The following is a 27,300-nucleotide window of genomic DNA, read 5'->3' on the forward strand; positions in this document are numbered from 1 at the left end:
AATTAACATTCTTGATTATTTTTACAATAGAAAAAGTTAATGGGAAAAAGTCGTGTGATGTTTTGCTTAGAAATAACCAGAGGAAGATCAGATGCCTCTTCTCTATTGACTTGCTTCATCTTCTGAGCAGAGCAACCTCACAGGAATCATTCCTTTAAGTCCAAGTCCCTCACTTTTGGAATGAGAATGCTGCGCGAGTGTAGCATGAGGAACGCAAATACATTCTGTTATAAGAAGGGTTTCGCTGCAGAAAAAGATGACCTATTGGAAACAGATGGGAGGTCAGGGGCCGCTAGGCATGGAAAGGCAGCAACTGACTGGAGAGCTCTACATGAGCCCAAGCTAAGAGATACACGGCTCGCTAAAGGAAGGATATGGCAGAAGGATATATAAATTATTTCTTCCTTGGTTCATTATTGTTTCAGGAGTTCTGAAGGAAGGATATGGCAGAAGGATATATAAATTATTTCTTCCTTGGTTCATTATTGTTTCAGGAGTTCAGAGAATCAATAAATAATTTGTTGCATGATGCTTCATGGTTTGAGCAGTTTATCTGAGTGATGGTGCACCTTGTTGCTGTTGAGGAGGAGAATTTATTAATAGAATGTAATTCTTGTTGGCAAGATATAGTTGCCTTTTAAAAGACAACTAAAGCTGAACTAAAGAAGTAGCTAGAAATGTTGGCAACCACAGCCCTTTAGCAGTAAAGATCTGTGTCTCCAAAGATGCCCCAGTAGCTCCCCATCTTCTTTTCTGCTGATTCACTGCACATGCTCTGTGCTGCTGTCACTTACTGAGCTTAGGGACCCACTCACAATATACAGTACACATAGAATAGAAATGTCACAATATAAGGCTGATTAGTAATTAATACACATAATTACTACATGGCAGCACAGAAACCAGTGCAATTAGCATCAGAATTGAATAATCAGCAAACCTGTAGCATCAGCTTATATTACAGCCAGGGAAGCTCATTTTCTGCTGGATAATTAGTGACGAGCCCTAAGCTTAGCTTCTCAACAGCCAATCAGAGCCCACTGAGCATGTGAGTGTCACAGACACTTTCCAAGATGGTGACCCCCTGTGACAAGTTTGAAGTCCTGGATCATTGCTGCTATTCACAAGCTGAAACTTTAGCCTCGTGCAATAAATTCATGACATGAAATATGGTAATTTTAGCCACATCCATTTTTAGGGTTTAGTTCTCCTTTAATGTTCATTTCTACATCTAAAACAAAATGAACAGCAGGTGGCGCCCTGATTCCAAATTCATTATATCAGCAGCAGCATAAAACTGCAAATATCTTGATAACCATACTGCAAAAGTAAATAGTTTTTTTTTAGTAATTTGTTTACTTTTTTTAATGTAAAATTTTTCCGTGTGTTTGAAATTAAATTTTTTTTTTTCATTGCTAAAACCACAATCCTGTAACAAAGAGCATCCCCTGCTGTTCTGTTCTGGTGGTTGTGCTCCAAGGATGTATTTATAGGGCATATACAGGTATGGAACCTGTTATCCAGAATGCTCGGGACCTGGGGTTTTCCAGAAAAGGGATCTTTGTGTAATTTGGATCTGCTTAAAGTAGGCAATACACGGTCCTTCAGACCGATTCGGCAGTTTATCTGCCCGTGTGTAGGGGCTCCCGACATGTCCTCCTGATCTATACCAAAAATCTGGGAGATAGCAATAGGTGAAGTTTGGATTACAATGGGCGCAGACAGGTCACATCAATGCGGTCCTGGATCGCAGAAAAAAAATCAATCGCTCGGCCCTAGGGCCGAACATTCGGATTCACCCACTATCGTCCAGGTAAACATGAAATAAACCCAATAGGCTGGTTTTGCCTCCAATAAGGATTAATTATATCTTAGTTGGGATCAAGTACAAGCGACTGTTTTTTGGATTATTTGTATAAAATGGAGTCTATGGGAGACGGCCTTTCCGTAATTCTGAGCTTTCTGGATAACGGATTCTGTACCTGTGTTTATAATGCGGCTGCAGAACTTTGCGCTAAAGTCTTGTCCTGCCAGAACCCACCACTTGGTGTAGCTGTTGGATCAGAAAAGTAGAATAGTTCCATCATATACTCAGTAAGTTTCCTTCCTGACCTTAGTTGATTTCTTTGTCAAAATGTGGGAAGCTGATTTTAAATCTACTTATAATATTGCGATTGATTTACTGCATGTTCCCTTTCCAGAAATACTGATGATAGGTGACTCAAGTACAGTAGCTGTTCCATCCATTCTAGAACTTTTGTTCCATCCATTCTAGAACCTCCATTCTAGAACCTCCTTAGACTTTACAGAGTCTCTGGTGATGGTCCCCGAGTCTATATAAACCTTTTGAACCCGTGAGCAACATTCAGAAGTAAAAGGAGTTGGGGAGCAACACATGCATGAAAATCTTGGGGTGCCAAATAAGTGCTGTGATTGGCCATTTAGTAGCCCCTATGTGAATTGTCAACCTACATTGAGGTTCTGTTTGGCAGTACACCTGGTTTTTATGCACCAAAACTTGCCTCCAAGCCTGGAATTCAAATATAATCATCTGCTTTGTGGTCACTGAGAGCAACATCCAAGGGGTCAATGAGCAACATGTTACTCACGAGCTACTGGTTGGGGATCACTGGTCTAGATGTTTCCATTCTTTAAGGTCATCATTGGGCTCCCTGGAGAGGCACAATAGGATCAAAAACACCCACTTTTACTAAAGATGCAAGTGCAGAGATTGGAATGAGTCTTCAGGTCTTTCCAGAGTTTTATGGGTTCCCATGCACCCAAAGGGATTACATTGCACCCGGAGAAGCGTAGCCAGGATCCTGGAAGCCTGGGCACACTGCAGGGTACAGGAAATAGTTAAGATTCCTTCAGTTTCCTCAGTTTCCCTCAGTGTTTGGGCTCATCACAAATGTGCCAGAATGAGCGTCTCGTCTTTTCTCTCCTGCCTTCATTGGGTCACTGCCTTCAGACTAATCAACATTCTTGTCTGCTCCGTGGAAGATGATTTAGCTGCTGCCGAGTGTCGCCTCTCACTGTCATTCTGGAGAACTGGGGGATAGCTTGGCTCAAAAAGGATAAAATGTATTTTTTTATATATATATACTAGTATAGAGATAAGCTGAGATGGGAAAGTGCAAAGAAAGGGACATTTATAAGGTATGGGAAAGGTCATGTTGACCATGGGGGTAGCCTGGTATGAGAATGGGAAGCAAGAAGCAAGGGTTAAAGGAGAAGGAAAGCTACCAAAGCATTTTATTGCCAATAGATTAGCCACAATAGTGCAAGCTAGAATGTTGTAAAGCAAGCTAGAATGTTGTAAAGCATTCTAAAGAATAAATATAATACCTGAGTAAACAGCTCTAGAATCTCTCTGTGTTTATTTTGATAGCAGCTGCCGTATTAGCTTGGTGTGACATCACTTCCTGCCTGGAGTCTTTGCCTGCTCACTTATGGCTCTGGGCTCTGACTACAGCAGGGAGGGGGGGGAAGGGGAGGAGGAAAGGGAGAGAGGAACAACTGAGCATGCTCCCAAGCCCTGGAGGTTTAAGATGAAAACAGGAATTCTGATACAGAAGCCCATGAGTACACAATAGAAGGAAAGAAATGTGGTGTTTCTTTTGACAGAGGACTCAGAGCAGCATTACTTTGAGGGTTTACTGGTGTATTTATATAGACCTTCTGATAAACCTTACTTACTTTTAGTCTTTCCTTCTCCTTTAAAGCATGCTGATAGTTGTCCAACAGGGAATTCGAGAAATATTCATATAACACCGAATGAGATATTGGTAGCATAGTTGTGAATTAAAGGGGTTGTTCACCTTTAAATTTAAACTGTTAGTAGGATGTAGAGAGGGATATTCTGAGACCATTTGCAATTGGTTTTCATTTTTTTATTATTTGAGTTATTTAGCTTTTTATTCTGCAGCTCTCCGGTTTTCAATTTCAGCCATCTGGTTGCTAGGGTCCAAATGACCCTAGCAACCATGCAGTGATTTGAATAGGAGAGGCCTGAATAGAAAGATGAGTAACAAGTAGCAATAACAAAACATTTGTAGCCTTACAGAGCATTTGTTCTTTAGATGGGGTCAGTGACCCCCCATTTAAAAGCAGGAAAGAGTAAGGCAAATCTTTAAATAAAAAATGAAGACCAATTAAAAAGTTTCTATAACATACTAAGAGTTAGATTAAAGGTGAACCACCCCCCCCCCTTTAAGTCTCTTGCTTTATTGGTCTTCTGTCAACCAATAAACATTCCCCGTCTGAATCGCCACATCCCTAACATTTTGTCCTCTCTTTTCGCTTCCTGTTTGTGTTTCTTGTATTATCTTTATTTCTCTTTCGGTGCCGTTCACATTTCAGACCTTGCACTTCACCCAGTGGAGAAAAATAAATTGTTAATGTAATGGAGCCTTTAAAACCCTGATTTATTGGGGAATATTAGTCCTGTAATGTCCCCCAGTTACTTTATTGCCTGTGCTTTATTGTTGATACTTGAAGTAGATAAATCTACATGGCAACAGTAGCGCATTTGTGTAAATCAGCCCCTCGGAAATGGTTGGTTCCATTTGCAAAAACCCTCGGAAATGGTTGGTTCCATTTGCAAAAATCCTAGGTTAAGTGTTTCATGTAAAATTCATGGGGGGTTGTTACATTTAAAGGAACGGCCTTTAGCTCCTTCAAGGTGACATTGGCTAAACTAATAAATATTTATTCATTGCTAAACTAATAAATATTTATTCATTGTAAAATGTGTAATTAATCAAGCATAATAAATAAGGCTTAAAAAGCATACCGTATATGGGCAGGGTCCCACAGCGAAAAGTCCTGAAAATCCTAAAAATAAAATGCTACTTCCTTTTCATAGAAGGCGAATACAGGTATGGGATCCGTTATCCGGAAACCCGTTCCGCAGAAAGCTCTGAATTACAGGAAGGTCGTCTCCCATAGACTTCGTTTTATCCAAATTTTAAAAGAATTATTTGCCCTTTTTTTGTAAGAATAAGGTCTAAAATAGGATAAGGCTAGAAATGCTGGATTTTGTATACTAAACATAAACTTACTGCACCACAAGCCTAATCAAACAAATGATTTATGCTTTCAAAGTTGGCCACAGGGGGTCACCATCTTGTAACTTTGTTATACATCTTTGCAAGACCAAGACTGTGCACATGCTCAGTGTGGTCTGGGCTGCTTAGGGATCGTCATAAATGATCAAAACAGCACAAGTCAAATAATATCTGCCAGAAGCCGATACAGCAAGACTGATTAATAATCAGAATATACAGACTGCACTGTTGTCATGTAATCTAATGTGGATTTTATCGTTTTTGTATTGTTTAGTACAAACTTTCTCCAACTCTGCAGAACCAGTGGCTGCAGCAAAATAATCCTCCAAATAGAATCCCAGTTTATCTGTTTAAGTCTGGCTCCATGATCTTTGTCCCTGCAGCTGGAGTTGGAAACAGTAAAGGGGATGTAAAGGCAAAAATGAAATCCAATACAAATCTCTACACAGTCGCCGACTGCTCTACAGGGAAACAAACAAAGCTGCTTGAGTTCTGCATGGCTGGGAAGTAAGGCGGGGGCTCCCCCTGCTGTTTTCATAAGTATGATTGTTTCCCTGCAGAGCAGTTAGGGACCGTCTAACAATTCCTATCCACAGCAGTAAATGAAGGGAGAATTTCACTACATACAGTCAGGTTTCTTATAAAAACAGTACACATTTTTAATTAAAGTATATAGGAGATAACCTTTATATTGCCTTTAATCTTTATTGGAGGCAAAACCAGCCTATTGGGTTTATTTAATGTTTGCATGATTTTCTAGTAGACTTAAGGTATGAAGATCCAAAAGATCTGTTATCCAGAAAACCCCCTGTAATTTAGGTTAGGTAAGCCGCTATATTGATATGTAATTATAAGTTTTCCTGGACTGGCCAACTGGGATACCGGGAGAAATCCTGGTGGGTCATCTCTGTTGCACTGGCAGGTGTTTTGGGTGGCAGTTGGAAGGGGTGGCCAGAAGGTCGGGTTTCAGAACAAAAGGATGTAAAATTGCCCTTGTGAGCCCTTTTGCATGGGAAATGTTCTTCTGAGCACTTTTGCATTTGACATGAATATTTTTATTTGCGAATAAATATAGCTGTAGGTTACTAGTCTTTAGGTTTGCTCATCGCTGTTCAGGAACAAATCACTCAAGGATGGTGAGATAGAGGGGTCACTTGTAAGGATGTTCCTCGTCTACAACCCATTGGCCACGGCTAGTGAATGGCACAGAAATCATGGTGGAAGGCGGAGGAGCTTAGGGACTGGCTTGGCTTGGATAGATTTTGTAATTTACGAAATTCTAGTAAAAGGGCAAGATAAGAGAGACTGGCAGGTTGTGATCCTGTATATATATGTCCTGGGGGCACAGACACACAACCAAGGGCAGGATCAGCAGAGACAGCAGAGCAGAGTAGGAGATATGATTGCCAATGGCTGACATTTGGTAATTATTCCAGCCTGTATCCGATACACAGAGTCAGTGCTGTAAATTAGCAGGCGCTCCCTGGGTGCTTCTCAGCTCTGTCGCTGTAGGGGCTCTATAGCAGCGCTGAGTATCTCTTTCTCTCTCTGATACAGATCCATTGGCAGCTCAGTTGATTTGTTGGTGTAGACTGGCCCTTTTCACAGCTCGTTCATATATTTATTTCTTTTGTTTGCACCTCCGTAAAATATCTATCTGCACGTGGAACAGAAATTTAAAGGGTAAGTAAAGCCCACAATCAGCACGTAGTAAGTCCTTAATGTCTCCCCTGTTAAATGAGGAGATGCTGATGGAATCCGTGTGCCCCCAGGCTGGAAAGGCAGATATTCGGGGCATATTTGGGTATAAAAGAGAAGAGGGGGCAGACAGAGATTTCCCCCAGGACAGCACTAAGTCTATATCTGGCGATTTTTGTGTAAAAAGGACATGAATAGTAGTCTGTGTTGGCGCATGTGAGTCCTGGTGCAAATCTAATATTAATAGTGGAGGCAGAATAAAGACATAAATGCATTCATTCTTACCTCCAATCTGATGCATTCCATCACCAATTACCATTGCAAAAAAAAAAAAAAAAAAAAAAAAAAAAATCATTATGCTATAGAGGCATCCACCCCTGTTCTGACTCCAACAAACAATAGGGGAATGCATGTCCTATACGTGCCTTAACTGATGATAAAACCTCCTTTCCACTTAACCCTAAACCTATCCCCTGCATACAATATGATATCAATGTTAATAGAGATTTACCCCTGGAAATCAAAAACTGCAACAGCCACTTTCGTGGCTGAAAATCATCCGAAATCGCTCTCCAAAGCCCCATGTTGACTTATTTGAAAGGTTTACTTATAAGTGAATGTGAAATGGATGAGAGTGCTACTCTAAGCAATTTGCAGTTTACATTTTGCCGTGAGATTTCAGGCGATTTTCAGCCACTGATGGGAGAAGGATTGGTTTGATGGATCTCATGTTGTGAACTTGGAGTTCTTTTGTCCTTTATTTATTCTGCAGAGCTTTACAGATCAACATCATTCCTTCTGCAGAGCTTTACAGATCAACATCATTCCCATCTCCCCTCCCCTATAGAGCTTACAATCTAAGGTCCTTATCCCATTCACCCACACTAGTGTCCAGTCAGTTAGGCAGAGGCAACATATTGGAGATGTTATATCCAGCAGAAATACAACTTAGTAGCCTCACTAGATATGATCCACCACCCCTCGAACCAGTGGCTCCTGTTTCATTATGTGGAGAGAAACCTCTGCACTTTCCCAGCTGCATAAACACCGACCCCTCGTCCTGCAATTGCAGATTATGCAGAAACATCTGCCTGCCGAATAAAAACGGCCTGATCTGCTGGAAGAGGCGACCCCCCTCCAGGGAGAAGGGCTTTAGTATATCAGAAAGGTCAGGCGGAATGTGTTGCTGTGTATTGCTGTTTGCTGTGTTGACGCCCAATTACACAATTAAGAAATTAGGCGTTTTGTGGTGTTGCATGCTATGAGAACTGTATCTTGTTGCATGCTATGAGAACTGTATCTTATTGGAATAGCAAAGAATAGAGCAATATAGAGTATGTTACAGCTCAGTGATGTAGCCTGTATTATTTTACATGAATGAGGGGGTAACTAGCTACAGTTTTTACGCTGAGAAGTTAAAACTATGGCAGCATAGGTATTCTCCTGAACTAAGCACAATTCAGCAGGAACAGTCCCCTAAGTTTGCTCATAGTCTGTACAGAGAGATCCCATAAAACTATGGCAGCATAGGTATTCCCCTGTACTAAGCACAATTCAGCATAGATATTGGTATATATAGTTTCAGTGGGTGTAGGTATGTGCAATGGGTGGGTTCCATTTAGAGGGGGTTGAACTAGATGGACTTTGGTCTTTTTACAACTGAACTTAACTATGTAAGGACCACTGGAGACCACAGAACCCTATCGATAAGAGTTTGCTATGGCAGCTCCCACTCACAGGAATAAACACCCACACAGAGATAAATGAGGCTCCCCATGCTAATAGCTTCTGCCGAAACATTTCTAGAGTATGAAGAGTAATCTGGACTTATTAATGATACAAATGTGGTTCCCTTGACTGCAGCGAAGAGCAGAAACGCTCTAAATAAATGAAGCATTATTGTAACATCTGCTCCCCAGCCAATCCCATTGCAGTTTTATTCTACTTGTATCCCTAAAGAGGAAGAGATGCGCCTTTTACCCAACCTGCTGCAAATGTCACGCCGCGCTCTTTCCTATAAGGGCAAGTTTTATATTTGCCATTATTGTTTCCTTAACATCATAAAAGACACAATAAATCAGAATAGCTAATGGCCCTGTTATAGGTACTCTCTAAAAGGCACATCAATTTACTTAGAAATTGTGTTAGTTGAAACTTTATTAACGTTCGAGCGAAATCTAACCATTATGAAGCTGAGCTATATTTTCTGCTAATATTATTGCCTGCCTCACTAATGGACAGAAAGGTACCAGGTTATGGGAATATAGATGAGCCACTTAAAAGGAATAAGTGATGGATCTGAGGCAGATAAGGATTAGGACATTACTTCAGTAATGAAGTGATATACACATATAGCTACAATGGGGATCATAAAGCCAGGAGCAGATGTAAGTAATGGCCTGAGATGCTGGTCATCTTGTGGTCAGACCATTAATCCATGTTTGATGTGGTTGAGCCAACCACTTCATTGACCCCTCAAGTTTGCTTCCAAACTTATCAACTTTCAACTGAGCCTTGTATTCTGTCTGCAATAGGAGAAAGTCCTACCCCAATTATATGATCTGCCAGTCTAAAGTAGGGTTGTATGTTGAACATCATAAACAACTATGGGTAATGACCCGAGCTGTTGGTCGCCCTGTGGAGCAGGACTGTGGATTTGTGGATTTGTTTTTATCTCAATCTGTACACGATTTGGGATCAAGACAGTTGACCTTCTGATCATAAAACCAATCAGGACTTGGTATGTTTGTTGGTTAAGCCAACTCTTGATGTTGCTCAGGTTTTCAAGAGGTTCACAGTAAAGCTTTCCAATCCAACCTTGCAGGTTTGTGTGCAATAGAGAAAGGTCCTTGCCCCAAGTATAAGAACTGGCAGCCCAAAGCAGGATGGTAGATCAGTTATTTTCCTAGTCTGTACATGATTTAAGATCCAGACAGGTGACCTCCTGATCATTAAACCCTTCAGGACCCTACAGGAGGTAAGTTTGTCGGTTGATGTAGGTGCAGGGCACACTGGTAACTCGCGTATAGATCAGACCAAGGTTTGTAAATAAATAATGGATACTTTATTTATTTTTTTTTACTTTCCCTTGAGCTGAGGGCCTGGGGCTGGAGCACCTGGGCCACATTTCTACTTTGGTGAGTGATTCTACAAGATTGATGTTGTCTTATGCTTAAAATGTTTTTGGTCCAGATGTTTGTTGGTTGAGCCAACTCTTGACATTGACGACTTGCATAACCGTGAAAGAAATTGGCCACTCAAGTCTTCAAGAGTTTCACACTTATACTTTTTGTACGGACATTTCTCTAGTGCAGACAGACCTGCAAGTTTAAGGATCCAAGATGGTTGCATTCCTGATCATTAAACCATTCAGGGCTTAGGATGTTTGTTAGTTGAGCCTACCCTTCACAATGCTGACTACTTGATTTGACCATTCAGGTCTTCCTATTAATTTGTTTGTTGGTTGAGACAACCCTTAACATTACTAAATACATTAGTGTGAAACTCCTGAAGACTTGAGTGTGAGACTTGAGTGTGAAACTCCTGAAGACTTGAGTGGTCAGTCATTTGACTAAGAGTTTCACATTAATGGATAACATTTCACATTACTTGCAGGTCTGTCTGCAATAGAAAAAGGTCCCATTACTTACCCCAAGAATGTAGCTCAAACCAGTACTGCAGATAATTTTTTTCATGGTCTGTACATAATTTAGGGCCCATACAGTTGCCTTTCTGATCATTATACCATTCAGGACATGCTGTGTTTGTTGGTTGAGCCAACTCTTGACGTTGATGACTTACATAAGCATGAAAGTGATTGACCACTCAAGTTTTCGCATATATAAATCACCTTTCCAACCCAACCTTGCAGTCTATCTGCTACCCCTCACCTTAAGTGATAGATCTGGCAAGTATGGTATATGGCAAGTATGGTATATAAAAGAGTCCAGACCTTCGTACAGAGCCAGACTGTAGTACCGGACCCCCAAAGGTGACAAACTCTTGCCCAATACACTGTAGAGTTTGCTTCCTTTATGAATGAGCATAAGACCCTATGTACCACTATATACCATTATACATACATGTATGTATTATATTGCTAAATCATTCTGTATGTGTCTGTATCTATCCGCCAGTATCTGCCTATTTCATCCACAGCTTCTTCTTGAGAGCATTTAGACTGAGCCCATCAGGTTCTGAAATACACAATGTGACAGAAAAGATATTTATCACCGGATAGCTTTGTATATAAAATAAAGATGGATGATCGGCCAGGGTCGGCCAGGGTCTATCTTAAAAGTCACTGAAAAGCCTCTGAAACCTTTATATCCACCAGCGACACTGGGTAATTTATTAACGTACAGTGCACAAAGCACTTTGTAAAGTTACAACAATACTTGGGAGATAAACTGAACAAAGGGACAATAGGAACAAAGCTTGGGCAGTTGGGAAATAATGTAAGACCTTGTCAAGTCTAGTGATGAACCTGAAGGCAAGTAATATGTGTATTATTATTGCTGGTCTTGTCCTCTTCTTCTTCCATGGAGCCTTCGGGTCTTTTGGCTCCCCAAGGGCCAGTTTTATTTAAAGGAGCTTGTAATAAACAAACTTAGAAGCAAATAAGAAAATGTTATGGATTGAACAGGTCGCACATGCCCAAAACCTTTCGTAGCCACTGCTCTGGGGGTGACAGGGTTAATGCTGGGTATTGGCAGATAAACACAGATTGGCTCTGTAGTGCGTGGGAGGACAAGGTGTGTAATAGCACCAGAAGGGCTGAGAGACGAGTGATTGCTTGAGTAGTATCCTGCGGATCATTCCGAGAGGAGAGATATCAAAGGCTTTCATTAGAGAGCTGTATAGTAGCTGGAAGCAATCAGAATTAATCAGGCCCCGGGAAAACGATCCCAGTCAATCTATAGGGGCCACGGGACAGATGCTCAACTGCTAAACGGCTCCTTCAAAGGGAACAGCTCCAGGGCGCTGGTGGAATAGACATTATGGAACTACATACAGTCGCTCTTATTCTGTGCAATTAGTCTGATCAGCCCAGCGTGGAGAATGGGGGGGACTGAGTGTGGGTGGTGGGGGGGGGGTAAAGCAAAAAAGTACTGTATGAAAGTAACTTTCTCTCTACTCCTCTTCATTTCTCTTCTTACTTTTTCTCTCTTGCTCTTCATCTTCTCTCTTTCCTTTCTCTTGCTCTTCATCTTCTCTCCTTCCTTTCTCTTGCTCTTCATCTTCTCTCCTTCCTTTCTCTTGCTCTTCATCTTCTCTCCTTCCTTTCCTTTTTGCTTACTATTGGTTTTCTTTCCCTATTGATCTCTTGCCTCCCTTTTCCCCAATGACCTGCATTCTAATTCAGCCTCTTTTATTCCCCTTCTCCTTTCAGTTTTGTTTCTGTCCCTTTTCCTTCCCTTTTCCTTAACATTCTGTCCTTCGCTTCCTTTCTTTGTTTTGCCCTTTCTCCTCAGTTTTCAACTTTATATTCAGTTCTTTGCCTCCTTTTATCTTTTCCTTCTCTTTGTAATTCTATCCTTTTCTTGGCCCCGGGTCAGACTGAGCTAAAGGGACACCAAGAAAAACCTATTGGGCCCTACCAGCCCAGGCCCTATCCCCCAATTGGCCGCCTGAGCTTCCAAACCCCAAGCATCACGTTATGTCACTTGGTCCCCAGGTGGCCATATACTATAAGATCCACTCGTTTGGAGATGTTATGAAACGAAACGAGTCGATCTTTCCCTTTTTTTGGTGATGCTCACCAAAGGCAGGGAGATATTGGGGTAATTTGACTGTTGGTCCAAAGGGCCAAATAATTGGATTACAACAATGGCAATGGTCGCCGATGGGATGAGGACCGCATCAACTATCCAATGTAGTCCTCAATCGAAAGAAAACCAAACCTGACTGATCAATATCTGCCAGAATTTTGGCCAGATATCAATCAGGGAGGCCTGTCGAAACACCCCATATACAGGCAGATAAAATGCCGAACTGGTCTAAAGGACCAATATCAGCAGCTTAATTCTGCCTGTGTTTAGCCACCTTAAGACTTCCTACTCAGATCTCGGGATCTAAAACTTACAGTAAACTAATCTCACCATGTTAGAGGCTGTAACTTGGAGATGATTGAAAGCACCTTGCTATTAAAATAGGAATCATTTTAGTATTTTTCTTTCTCTGTAAGAGCCCCTTATTCCCAGCCCAGCTGGTCCATCAGCTTATTAGCAGATGATGGCAATGTAGACTAGATGGTGCATGTAAATAAGGGTACATTTATTTCTCCTGTTGTTGTTCCCTCTCTGACATGTAATGATCAGGTGACCGTGACGAGAGGCTTTGTGACAAGTCTCAGTTCCAAACAAGTGCTGAGCAGGCCGCCTCTCATTTAACCCTCTCCTCTAGCTGAGGACCAGGGTCTGGGTATAAAATTCCAGTTGCTGTGGGAATAAATGCTTTCCATACTGGGTGGTGCCCGCCGTGCCCCTCCCACAATAGTAGAGCCGTTTGTCTTTCTGATGAAGATGCCCAGTGACACCTGAGCCAATGGCAGCTCATTTGCATATCGGGTTCTGTTGGTACATTCTGCTACAAAAAGGGAAATAAACTCATTTATGCTGGGACTAACAAAGCCGAGGAACACACTGGGATAGTATAGAGGACACACACAACGCTTTCTTCTAAAATTGACTATTTTATAAAGTCTCCCCAAGCTGAAGTACTCCTACAGCCGTCACAAGATTTATCAATACCATTGGGTCCACCATGCTTGATAGTCAATGTAGTTTCATGTGACAGGTGTCATTCTGTACTTCCCAATGTCATGTGACAGGTGTCATTCTGTACTTCCCAATGTCATGTGACAGGTGTCATTCTGTACTTTCCAATGTCATGTGACAGGTGCCATTCTGTACTTCCTTAGAATATTGAATGCATCAGACAAATCAGAAGTCATGCACATTATTCGCACCAATAAATAAAGAAAGATGTTAAAAAGATGTTAAAAAAATACATATACTGTATATTTGTGGAATGTAAAACTCCCAGCCATCCAGCTTGTGCTAAAGTGAAGTTACCCTGCTCTGGTAAAAACGAGTTTCTGGCACAGTACTTTCCTTTTTTTTTTTCAATCGTCCACCACCGCCCTAATGATGATATATGCATCGATGATTGGTTTAATTAGACTTATAACTGGCGCATATATCAAGATTAAAGATGGCTCCATTTAGAGCCAAACACAACATTGTGCGAATAGAAGTGAACGATTCCACGGAGATCTAGAGAAGATTTAAACTCTGTCCCTACGGAGCAGAACCCGGTGCTGTTCATTAGTCTTGGCATTAAATGAGCTGTTATCCAAATGTGGAATGAACACGGTGGGGAAACAATGATATTCCTGCCGGTTGGTACAGTTTTATGTTAAAAATAGATTTAGGGTGCTTAATGTGTTCATTTGGCCTCGTTGTTTGTCCTTGTGCTACTGGGGACAACCCAATAGACATCCTCAACTCATGGTCCTCTTGCATTGTTGTCCTCAGACACAAAGGTGGTGGTGTTCCCCTTTAATCCAAACTTTCTGTTTACCCACAGCTTGGCAATGGCAGTTCTGCTGGTACTGATATATATGACACAATGTCTAGCTCAGAAGCTTGTTCACGTGATCTTTGATGCCTCTTGTCTGAGTTGCCCTTGATGGCACAACTGAGCCGTGAATATTCCTCGCTCACAGCTTTTAATTCCATTTTAATTGCTGATGGATAAAACCATTTGCTGGGCTTCCCTTGTAAATTGCAGCAGGATCGCCAAGATATTATGAACATGTATTTTCCTAACCAAGATCACATGAAACCGTCTTGACCAAACGGACTCTTTTGTCCTTGTTGCCCTCTGCTGAGGGTTTCAGGAGGGAGGTGATGCCCTTCTGCAGATGATTGTGCAGAAGTCTCATTCCGCAGCCTGGCAGATATACCCATCAATGCAGACAGTTGTCATAATAACTCCAAGAAGCGCTGCCTGCAAGACAATAACAGAGACATTTTTCCCCATTCACGTGGCTCACTTTTTGACAGGGGATGCTCTAAAGCCTTAACTAACAAACGATGTGATGTTATTGCAGAATACTGAAATGAAAAACTGCCTATAAAATCACAAACCTCTTTCATTCTTACACCAAACGATGCATGGGTTGTGCAGGTAACTGAATGGGACCTGTTATCCAGAATGCTCGGGACCTGGGGTTTTATGGATAACGGGTCTTTCCATAATATGGAGTAGGGATGTAGCGAACTGCCGATTTGGTGTTCGCGGACGCCGTTCGCGAACACCGGCAAAAAATGCGAACGTTCGCGAACAGTTCGCGAACTTCGAACACCCGCTAAAATCGTTTGATCGAACGATCGAAGGATTTTAATCGTTCGATCGAAGGATTTTCATTCGAATCGAACGATCGAAGCCATTCGATCGAATGCTTTTCATTGGATCGAATGCTTACAATCGTTCGAACGAATGGAAATCGTTCGATTTTTAGCGGTCGAAGGAATTCGAATGGTCGAATGGTCGAACGATCGAACGCGAACTCAAACTGCGAACGTTCCCAAACGTTCGCGAACATTCGGCGGACGCGAACGGTCGAAGTTCGCGCGAACTAGTTCGCGGGCGAACAGTTCGCTACATCCCTAATATGGAGATGGAAAAGAGAAAATTATTTGCCTTTAATGGAGTCTGTGGGAGATGACCTTCTTGTAATTCTGAGCTTTCTTGATAATGGGTTTCTGGGTATTGGATCCCGTACCATGTGGCCATACAGTATTTTAGATTACCAGTCCTTTCAAGGTAAATCTCTCTTGTAAGTCTGACTACTGATCATGGGGACCCATATTATTTATTTAACAGAACCCTCCCCATGGTTATTTCCCCACTTTCAGTCTGGGCTTGCTGGGAGGTTGGTCTGGGCTTGCTGGGAGGTTGGTCCTTCCAACTAAGTAGAATTGAGCCCCAATATAAAAAATTAGAATGATTGGCCATTCCCCACCTAAAAACACCCAACATGACCCACTCAAACCATGACCCACTCAAACCCTGTTGCCTATGCCAACCCCACCCTCTCGGACCATAACTTGCCCAGGCTCCCTACTACTGCCACTGGGCTCCTGGTGCTTCAGCTGAACCTCTTGTGGAGTTCTCCACCTATGGACCCGTGTATGGCACCAATATGTTGGCCTCCTTGCCACATAACTGATCAGGGCTAGTTCAGTGACCATTAGGGCAGGCAGACGATACCAGAACCAAAAACACAGTCCCCTTACGTGATCTAATCATTAAGGATTTGTTCCACTGTTCACGTTGGCATTTCTTTGTATGCCTATGATTAAGGTGGTGTTCCCGAAACGTGTATGCACTCCAGCTACCTAAACTTTTAATGACTTAATAAATAGTATTTTTCACTTTGAGACAATGTGCCACCTCGTTTATTGAAATTTTGAATTGCGGCAGTTGAGCCTTATGTGATCTTGGGCACACCAGACCCTCGTGAGTCCCTCCAGAGTGTTTTTGGGAGAGGAGTTGTGCTAAGTCTGTACCCTGCTAGTGTGAACGAGTCTTTGTATATACTCAGCATTTTGTATATACTCAGCATAGTGAAATGCTTTATTGGAGGCAAGCAGTACGACAGCTCCTCAATTATGTATAAATGGAAATATCTACTTTCATGCCCTTTAATGTATCTTCCATACAATTTACCCTAAATAGATATTATGACCAATTCCCTTTATATCCAGACAAGGGTTACTAGGACACCCTGCCTGCCCCAGAACCAAGCAGTGATCAGACTCCGCACATTATAACTCCCATTCGGTATAATTGCTCTGCAGAGATCACCCTTTGTGTCTGGCTTTTCTGGATGTGAGCCCAGTGTAAACTGACAGTGCCAGTGCCTGGATCCCCTCCATATCTGATATACACCACACATAAACCGGGCCTCTGGACAGCGGGCGTGATTTAGGGAGCCTTAGCAAAGATGAACCACTGCATTCTCAGATAGAGCCAATGATAAGGGAGGGCGGATGTTTCCATAGTTGAGAAGCAGAAAAGTAAGATCCTCTGCAAGGGGACAATAAATTATTGAAGCACATTAGTAGAAATATCTCAAGCAGAGACCAATGTTCCCTAAGCTATTGATGTGTTAGAAACCTGTATAGGATGTTAAATCTTAAGCCAAGCTCCTCAAGCTCCTCAAAAAGAGTACAGAAGTTAAATTGGAAATTTTTATATAACTGGAACCTTAACCTTCTCTAAAAGGGACTCTTTTGCATCCCTTAGTTGTCCAAAGTAGACAACCTAAATACACAGGAAAATTCTCCATTGAGAATCACCCATACTAGCACTACTACATTTATCACCTCCTTGCTATCTAACATAGGCCAATTTTATATTGATTTAGGTGTTCAGAGCTAGGAAAACATTGTTTAAAATGTTTGACTCTCTGGACAGGAGGGTCAGAAGCTTAATTACATATGCAAGAGGATGGTCCAATAGAAAATAATGTTTGATGCCACCAGGGCCAATCACATGAACAAGATGCCTCTTGTTTTAAGTGGGCTGCTGACTTGCTTGGCTTTATAATGCATATACATTGGGGTTTCAGAGGTGAACCCCATGTGGTCTGTGATCATACTTGACTTCACACGTCTGTGATACTCATGACTTCTAGGAAGGTGTCATCAGGATAGGAAAGCATAAATTGGCAGATGGCTGTACACCATTGCAGTGCACCTCATCAGCCCTCCCATACATAGATGCAATGTGAGATGGGTGAACACCAATGTGAGATGGGTGAACACCATGTTGCCATCCTAATTAAGTTGTTGGTGGTCATACTGGTCTTCACGTGACTGTGATACTCATGACTTCTTGGAAAGTGCCATCAGGTTTGGAGGCCAGGGAAAAGCAGAGATTGGCAGATGGCTGTACTCCATCACCATGAACTTCATCAGACCTCTCATATACATACTAAGACAGGAGCTTGGATCTTACTCCTGACTTCTAAAAAGGTGCCATCAGAATAGGAGTCTAGTGGAAAGCAGAGATTGGCAGATGCCATTTACCTCATCATATCTCCAAAAATAGATGCAATGTGAACTAAGACAGGCACTTTGATCTTGGGTGAACCCCATGTTGCCAGCGTAATTAAGTTGTTGGTGATCATACTTGACTTCATACTTCTGTGATACTCATGACTTCTGGAAAGTGCCTTCTGGAAAGTGCCACCAGGATAGGGGGCTGGGGAAAGCAAAGATTGACAGATGGCTGTACGCGGTCCCATGCACCTCATCAGATCTTCTATACATAGATGCATTGTGACTCACTAAGACGGGCGTTTGGCTATTAGCATACGCTGATATCTTGGCAGGATAATAAAAAAAAAAAATAGGACACTGTAAATGTAAATCTTCTACTGAAAGGGTTTCATAATGCTGAGTGTCTGACAGCAAAGGCTAAGAGGGCACTAATTACATGACCTCAGGTGGCATCAGATGTGTACTACACGTCCTCACCTCGTGTTTTAATCCGTGTAATAAAATGTCATATTTAGTATATTTGTAATGCAGTTTCTTTGATATAACTCACGCAAGAAGATCTGAATTTAATCAATTCATAAGTATGTTTTAAATGAGATCTAAGCCTTACAGGAGCTTGACCTTGCTTTATTGGCCAGGAGTAGTGACATTTTTTCATCAGGCATAGAGTTGCATCTTATGTGTGTGCTCCGTGATCACCAAATTTATTTGTGAAAGAGGTTTTCTAACTTGGTACTTAGCTCAGCCTTTGAACTACTACAAAACGGAGGCACCCCTCAGTTCAGATCAGGGCAAAACATGTTTATAGCAGCCAGTCTACTCAATAGTTGTCCAGAAGAGGTCCAAAAGAGGTGTGACTCCTCAATAGTTGTCCAGAAGAGGTCCAAAAGAGGTGTGACTCCTAATAGCAGCAGTCGAGTGTAACCGGTATATGATGGAAAGATGGTAACAGTGATTTAGTGTAGTCAACATGGCCTATTTCCACCATTACCATACATTATTACCATCTACCCCATAATGCCAGGGATCAACTTGGCCACCAACAAGTGGGTTCTTGGGAATGCCCATTTAGACCATTAAGAAATAAAAACCTTCTTGGCTGCTGAACTGTACATATGCACGCTAAATGCAGCCGCTTATTTCGAGCCATACACACAACAGCTGCTGACTTGGTCCTTATTGATGTATGGGCCTGGTGATGGGTCTGATTGATTTATAACTGGCCTGTTTTCAGGCAGATATTGGTTAGACACATTTAAAATCCCATGAGGGTGAAGAACCCATCAGCTCATTGATTTGATCCTCACTCCGACAGTCTGTATTCCCATTGTTGTGATCAACAATTTGGGCATCTGGGAAAGATCTGCTTGTTTGGCGACATTGCTAAATGAGCAAATGTTTACATGTATGGCCAGCTTTTGTGCCACACCGATTGATCAATGAAAGTAATGCCTGTAAACCACATTCAATGAAAGTAATGCCTGTAAACCACATTCAATTGTGAAAAGAGTTAGGGAGCAACACAAGTATGAAAACTGTCCCTGGGGGTGCCAAATATGGGCTGTGATTGGCTATTTGGTACCCCCTAGGTGCCATTCTAAAGGAGACTCTGTTTGGCCATATTTCTGTTTTTTAGGCAGCCAAAACTTGCCTCCAAGCCTGGAATTCAAAAATAAGCTCCTGCTTTGAGGTCACTGGGAGCAACATCCAAGGGGTTGGAGAGCAACATGTTGCTCGCGAGCTACTGGTTGGGGATCACTGATATAGAGAAAGCAGACACTGCAATTGGTGGAGGGCCCATGAGATAGAGGAGGTCTGGTGGGACACTGAAAAAAAAAACCTGTTCTCAGGTACAGGAACCAGTATGAAGATGGCCAAACTTAACTGGACTGGGGGAGAATGATGGGAAAAGGAAAGGCAAAAAGGAAATGATGGGAAAAGGAAAGGCAAAAAGGAAAGGAAAAGGATGAGAGAAAAATAGTAGGAAAAAGATGTAGAAGATATGGGGAAACATTCTGGGTCACTCACATTTGTTAGAACTGTATTTATAGGGTTTGTGTACCGGGGGCATTATAGGGTTTGTGTACCGGGGGCATTAAATATGAAGTTGGCACTGCATCCGTCATTTATTCTACAAGCATTATGGCACTGCATCCGTCATTTATTCTACAAGCATTAAACATGCTGGCACTGCACTTGTGTGTTCTGGCTGTGTATGTTCTAGAGTATCTGTGGCAGAGAGACCAGGTTTCCAACACCAGCTCCCACGGTGCTTTTTAACTTGACTTGCTGTTAATTATCATGGAACTGTTACCAAGGAGAAGCCTCAGAATGAGTGACTCCCTGTCCGATGGAGGTATTGTATCATGTTTATTGCATAGAAGGAGTATTCAGAAGGTTCTGTCTTCACAGGCGTCTTCTGGCTCATGCCGTGGTGGCGTAGGAGGTCCGGAGGTCCTTAGCACAGCCAAACAAACGCTAAGGTTAGATTGCAAGCTTCTTGCAGCAAGGTTATGCTACTGTAGCTTGAATCTCTGTACTAGGGGGTATATACCACTGATCAACCTTTGCCTCCTCTCCATGTGCCCAAGATAGGCAAATCATTAGGAAATAATAATATGATACACTGCTCTTCCAACTAGAAGCTAAAAGATTGTAGTGCTTGCACCCACCTTGTTCTCTTGGCTGCACACTTCTGGTTTACATGGGTTACTAGACCACTAGCAAACATTAAGAATATTTATATATCACTCTAGTTAGTATTGAGTACAGATAGAATACATGGGGTATGCATGGGGTATACATGGGGTATGCATGGGGTATGCATAGTTTGCACAAGGTCAAGTAGATCAAGTAACATTTAACTGAAAGCAAACACCTGATTGGTTACTAGACTTGGTGCAAGCTTTTGACTCCATCTATGAGGATGTGCCCCTGAGATTGCTCTACAAGAATAGACACACTGCTAAATTGAAAGGGTTGAAGTATAAATCAGCAACTAAGATATGTTCCTTGCCAATTACTCTTGATTTCCATTAACTGTGCTAGACCTGTGCTCGCCTTTTTTTTTAATGAGGGTTAAGGAAGAGGAGACTTTACCCCTAGGGCCACTTTTATCCATCTCCCCCGGCGCCTGATTACTTTGACCCATGTGGCTTAAGTAGGTACCACAAGGGTAAATTATAAACACTGGGTAAATTTGCGCATGGCCAGTAACCCATAGCAATCAAATGTTAGATTTTTTTTTTAATGAGAACAACGAAGTCTAACATTTGATTGCTATGGGTTACTGGCCATGCGCAAATTTACCCAGTGTTTATAAATGAGCCCCATTGTTTTTCAGCAATGCCTGTCTGGATGTGCCAATGGGTGGCATAGATGGATTTCCTTGCTCAAGTGAAGGGAGAAGAACCATCCTTCTGGGATCAAAGCACCATCATGTGCCATAGGAATAAATGATCAAAAGGTCCAAACCTAGGGGATAGCTCAAGTTCATTTTGACGAGTTCTTAGACCCATGCTTGGTAGTTGCAAAGTCAGACTAAAGGTACTTTTGCATAAGGCCACTAGATTGAGCTCCTTGGTGCCCAAGCGGTGTAAAAAAGGGGATGTTGCAGGACAGTGTTGGGTTGGGTTTTAATCAGTATGGCAGCAGCTGATGTGAGGTAGGCATGCACTTGGGCAGATCCTCCACTAGAGGGAGTATACTCCATGTATGGAATCACACACGCACATACAGAACATGTATTTGTATGCATCACTTGGCTCCCAGTGTAACACGCCAATGGCACAGCTGACCACAGGGAAATCACAATGGCAGAACCAGCCTAAGCACAGATCAGATAGGAGGGGGTACACTTGTGTATTTTGGCTCTTGTCAGTCGTTCTGCTCCACCAGCTTGTGCTCTAGCTATGAAATCGTATCATTTTTCTGCAAGTCTCCGTGAAAAGAAATAGGTAGCTCTTAATATAACTAGAGATGTTGGTTGGCCGGGCAGGGGGTTACGGAGAGGGATTGCTTGCTTCAGTCTCCAAACCCATGGAAGTCATTGCTTAGTAACAGAATCTAGCTACGGTGCTGCCTATAGGGAGCTGAGCAAGCTCAAAAATCAATAAAGCTAGTAATGGTAATGTGATTGATACCCTATAATCAAGGCTGGGGCAACAGAACCCATGGCAATGAATAAAGGCTGCCCCTCATACAATATATTATGTACCACTTAGACTGTAAGCTCTATGGTGCTGGGATCTCCTTCCTCATGCAATGGTTGTGTATATTGCACACAAATAACTGTGACTTAAGAAAAGAAGAATTTGCTTCTCTTCTCTTTTGGATTTTTGCTTCTCTTCTCTTTTGGATTTTTATAGATCTATATCCTGGAAGCATCATTGTCTGTGAGCTTGTTAAGTAAGGGGTTAAGCAGCTCAGACTGCCAGAGTGCCCCTCTTGTCTGAGCTTGATGGTAATTGAGCATGTGCAGGTGTATAAGGAGAAATACGGTAATGCAGGATTGCACTGGTGCACAAGTAGAGATGCCTGTGTGCAGCAGAGACATGGAGAGGCGCACAGGGTGCTCCTATACTTAGAACTGGCCCATCACAAGGGAATCTTCTCCAGAGGCAGGTGTGTTTGTGTAAAGACCACCAAGTCATCTGTGCAACATTTGCCATAAAGTGTTCCCCCTCCTCCCTGGGAACTGTCGGTTGGGACTGCAGACTTCTTGGAAGGCTGGAACTGTGCATGTTTCAGATCTGAAGACCTGATGCTTCAGGAGGAGCCCTGCTGAACTCAGCCGGCACCTTTGCACTGTGCTGCCCTTGCTTTGGAAGTTAGTTCAACTCTTGGACCTGCAGGAGATCCTTACTGAGGAGCACAACAGGAAAGATAAAACACCGCAAGGGACAGGGGGATCCTGGCAGTGGATGAATCAACCCCTAAAACAGGCACGCCTGTGCCAAGCATACAAAACTGCAAGTGTGCGTGTTTTGGTGGCACTCCCAAAGCATGACTTGATGACATTATTACTTCCCGTCTCCAGAGTGGAAAACTGTAATGGAATGTAAATCAGATAACGGATCTTGTGTTGTGAAGAGCATTCTTGTGTAACCATGGGAGGATGCATCCAAAGGGTCTCTGCTTTGCGTTTGAAGGTTTAAAACGATATTAGAGAAGCAGCTCCATCAGATATCTTCTAATCCAACATGCTACTGGGGGGGCAATCCCTTAATCATCTTCATGTCCAACATGCTACTGGGGGGGCAATCCCTTAATCATCTTCATGTTCTTCATAACGCCTAATCAAATGCCTGCATAGATGATCAAGAAAGGAACTGCAGCACGGGACGGTGGCACGCAGAGACAGCCAGAGCTGGAGTAATCATCAGAAGGATTTATTCCTGTTCCAAGCCGTGAGCACTTGGCAGGGAATATTTCTCTTCACGGCCAACGAGCACCCTCACTTTTCCCCAATACCTTCCATGGCACTGTTGCTTTATGGAGAAGAAGACCTGGGTTGCTTGAGCTGAAGCGTGTGGGAAAAGAGTTGCTTATGCCTCGTAATTATGCAGGGGTATTAAAAATCTAAAGAGCAATCCTTTATAGAAAAGATAGCAGGAGGCATCTCCACCAACACCCCCGGGGGAAGATGAGCCTCAGCTTTGAATCTTGATAATCTGAGCAAGTCAAAATAAAAGGGAGTTATCCAGCATGTTTGTGAGGTGGTCCTTAACGCATGGTTCAATGAGAACATTTACTGAAGGCTCTTTTTACAAAGCTGACTAATTTGTCATGTGGCATTTGTGCCTGTTGTAGCAACCTGTGTCTTTTTTTTATTTTGGTGTTTCCTACTGTTTCATCCTGCATTCTGGGCACTGTACCGACTGAATGAATGAGGGGGTGGTGGTGCCAAGCTGTGCTGCCGATGCCCACAGCGAGATGCCCCCCTGCTGGTGAGTGTCTGGGGGAGTGTCATGACTCGGGAAGAAAGGATCCGGGCTCCAGCTGGCAGCTGCCCCTCAGGATTGACCAGAGCAGACGCCCAGGTGGTGCATCAAAAATGCCACACAAGGACACAACATCACCATGCCTTATCTCTGCCCTCCCTGCAACACATAAAGTTGCATGGCCTAAAATACATCTGCTCACCCAAACTGGCATTCCGGCATCGTACTTTTTGGTTCTTGGCCTTCTTCACTTCTTTGGGCTTCTTTTTGTCTTGGTCATCCAACAGACTCTTGTATTTGCTGTCCTTTCCCTCACACACCAGGGTCCAGTTGGAGTGGAGCAAAGAGCTGGCTTTCCCGGCAGTGACATTTTGCAACAACAACCCTGTTCGATTTCACCGGCTCAGCAAAAGCGACCTTTATTTTGCAGGCTACTGGCTGGGATTGCTGTTTGCCAACCGCACAGCACGACCCATGTTGGCAGAGCTACTGCCGGAGGACAGACAGAAGTGGTTTCACAAACTGGCAGATTTTCGACTTTTTCTACCCCCTCGAAACTTTGACGGGATCAGTGTAGGATTCATGGACAGGTTGGGCCACCAGCTGGAGGACATGTTGCTTTCCTGCAAGTATCGCGGTGAGGCCTGTGGTCCACACAACTTCTCCACTGTAAGTCACTTTTCTGTTGTGTGGTTGATATCACATCCAGGTCTGTAAATAACTATTCATGCAAGCTGAGGAAAGCTGCAAAGGGAGTTTAAATTTCTTGAGTATACCTTTTTTAAGTATGTCTAGTATATATAAATATGATGGATAGTCAAACTAGGCATCCCCTTTCACATGTATCGTAAATCTTTTGATCTTTGGCTTTTTATAGTTATCATTAGATCTTCTTGCCCAAAGGTGTAAATCTGGTTTCTGCTACATTTTAATAACTCTGTCCATGCAGTGTTGTCCAAAACAAGGTCTTTCTTTCCATTATTGAGAAACACAATTCCCACCAGCAGTTGTAACATGTATGAAGAAATGGCTGGGCTTTGTACTTCTAAAACATCTTAAAAGACCACAGCTTTACCATCCCAAGTCTACTGTTTTTCTGTAGGAACATCTCATACTTTGACCTTTGAAGTCAAAGCTTCCTCACGTTCCCCTCCACTTTAGAAAAACCTAGGTGGGGCAATACTTATAGTTTTGTACGGTATGTCCAACTGTGCTAGTCAAAGAGGAATAACCAACAACAGTCTGAATGGTAATGATAGAGAAGAGCATAATTATAATTTCTGATGTTACTTCATGAATATGGTTCTCTACCTGGATTACATGGCTTTAAAGTTGATCTGAAATAAGTAGTCTAGCAAATAATACATGTGTGTAGTCTGGGAGTAAAAAAAACATCCCAACACAATTGTGTGGCTTGTGGTTTGCTCATTGATATATGACTATGGATTGATATGATTTATGGCCTAAGGATGTTGCAGAAAGGCAATAGAAGAAGCAAACTGGGTGGTAGGATAGTATGTGATAGAGAGAAGTGGGATTTTAGATTGATTAATGGATGTGCAGTATGGAATGGGATTTTAGATTGATTAATGGATGTGCAGTATGGAATGGAATGTTTTAGAGATACAGAGACAGGGAAGTGTCTGTTAGAAGTTGGTGGGCTACAGATTTCATTATGTAAGGTGTATGCATCCAATGTATATTTCTTTTGGTTTGTATATAGTAGTCGGACCAAATATGCAGCTAATGACAACATAAAAAAAACGCAGATCTCCAAAAGTTTTTTTCACCTGAAGAGCTAGCAGTCAAATAGCTCTGAGATTAGGTTGTCCAAGTTACAGAAACAAGCAGCCAATACTCTTTAAATGGGGGTACATTATAAAAAGACTGGCCAATCACTGGCACTGCATATGCTAAGTATCTCTGAGAGAAAAAGGAGTTTATGGTGCAGTAATATATGCAGCCTTTTGATGATATCCTGAAAACACACTTGGGAGGTGAGACAGGAGTACTGGGAAGCTTATTTCTGAATTGTGGTCCCCTGTTCAGTATGGTAGTATACTGTATATTCACTCCAAATGTAATCCTATTGACCTTTCCCTCGAAATCTTGCCCTAAATGGTCTTCCGGTTCGTCCCACCAGCCACTGGCAAAATGGCTAATCAGCTGTTGATGGGCCACAGGTCCTGTCTTCATCTACTATACTCTAAAGGGCTTAAGCAAACTGTAACTCGGCTAAATCAGGACTTTCCCTCATTCTCCAGGGTCAGCAGTCTACCTAATGCAAGATGGTTCTGAAATTTGGATTCTGTCTGTGCTCTGTACACCAATGACCCTTTAATACATTCATGGGATAGGTTGCTCAAGTCATCAAATCATCAAAAAAAGTCAGAACTGCATAGTTCTCTCCCTATGTTAATACAATTATACAATTTCCCTATAATTTACCAAGGATTTGTTGACTGAACTTGCAGCTTCAGTGAAGTTCAGTAGGAACAGTCCTCTTCATTTGCCTGCATATAGCAATAAAATACTATAGCAATAAAATACAAGTATGTTAATAGACAAACAAAAAATACAAGTATGTTAATAGACAAACAAAAAAATACAAGTATGTTAATAGACAAACAAATGGACAGAGTGTGCAAAGCCTTTATGAAAGAGATGGTGACTGGCCATCAGGAGCCAATTAACCTCACTGTAGGGATCTGGAGTGTGTGGGGGTTTCCTCCAGGAACTCTGGTTTCCAGCCATGTTTCTGCTCTGTATTAGATTCAAAACTTCCCTATACTGAACTTTCAGCTCCTTTTCTCTTCTAATCATCCTAGTTCTTACTTGGATACACTTTATTTGGGGTATGGCAGATTTGAGGCCGTTGAACCGCTCTTCAGAGTGCCAGAGCATGTTACTTTAAGTAGTAGAGGCCAAAGATCTTTGGATTTCATAGCCCTTATATAGTAACCCTCAGCCATGGACTTTATAAGCGGTAAGTAACCCTCAGCCATGGACTTTATAAGCGGTAAGGAAGCAAACTGTGCCAATGCATAACATGTTAAGCTATTGCTTCCTCTTGAAATTATGAGCCATGATGCCAAATACTTCACCTGACCTTACCTGCCAATACCACACCTCATCTTACCTTCTAAGAGATGACAACCTGTGGTCATATGATGTATGTGCACTGGAAACAAATATGAGGGCCATGATTTTATTCCTGTTAATCCTTCCTCCTTCCCCACTACCATCATGCTGAGTCAAATTGTATACTTTGTGCTAGAGATGTGAACAATGCTATCTGAGATCCTTTCATGACTTGCCTTGTTTCTCCATATAAGGTGTACTATTGACATTGTGATTGCTGTCTGTTCTTTGTATGGATCCTCATCTATTTCACTGTTACACGCTATAGAATACTCAGCCTCAATCCTTCTCTGCTTTCTCTGAAGGATGGGTCTGTATTGAATACAAAATGCATGGCTTGATTAAGGCTTGATTAAGCCTATTTATCATGATTAT

General features: G+C 42.3%; 1 protein-coding gene across 2 annotated transcripts in view; it reads left to right on the top strand.

The window, feature by feature from the left end:
* The window catches only part of LOC108700864 (acid-sensing ion channel 2), a 176,865-nt gene that overhangs the window by 80,755 nt on the left and 68,810 nt on the right, over positions 1-27,300 (top strand). Inside the window, exon 1 of one of the 2 annotated variants that reach the window (XM_018234884.1) lies at positions 22,372-24,453. The exons of the other annotated variant lie outside the window; for it this stretch is intronic. Within the exon in view, the coding sequence (XP_018090373.1) occupies positions 23,812-24,453 (642 nt within the window). The 5' untranslated portion in view covers positions 22,372-23,811. Of the gene's footprint in view, positions 1-22,371; positions 24,454-27,300 lie in introns of those variants that run through there. 2 annotated transcript variants of the gene reach the window in all.

This window comes from Xenopus laevis, chromosome 9_10L (genome assembly GCF_017654675.1).
Source record: "Xenopus laevis strain J_2021 chromosome 9_10L, Xenopus_laevis_v10.1, whole genome shotgun sequence".
NCBI classification, from domain to species: domain Eukaryota; kingdom Metazoa; phylum Chordata; class Amphibia; order Anura; family Pipidae; genus Xenopus; species Xenopus laevis.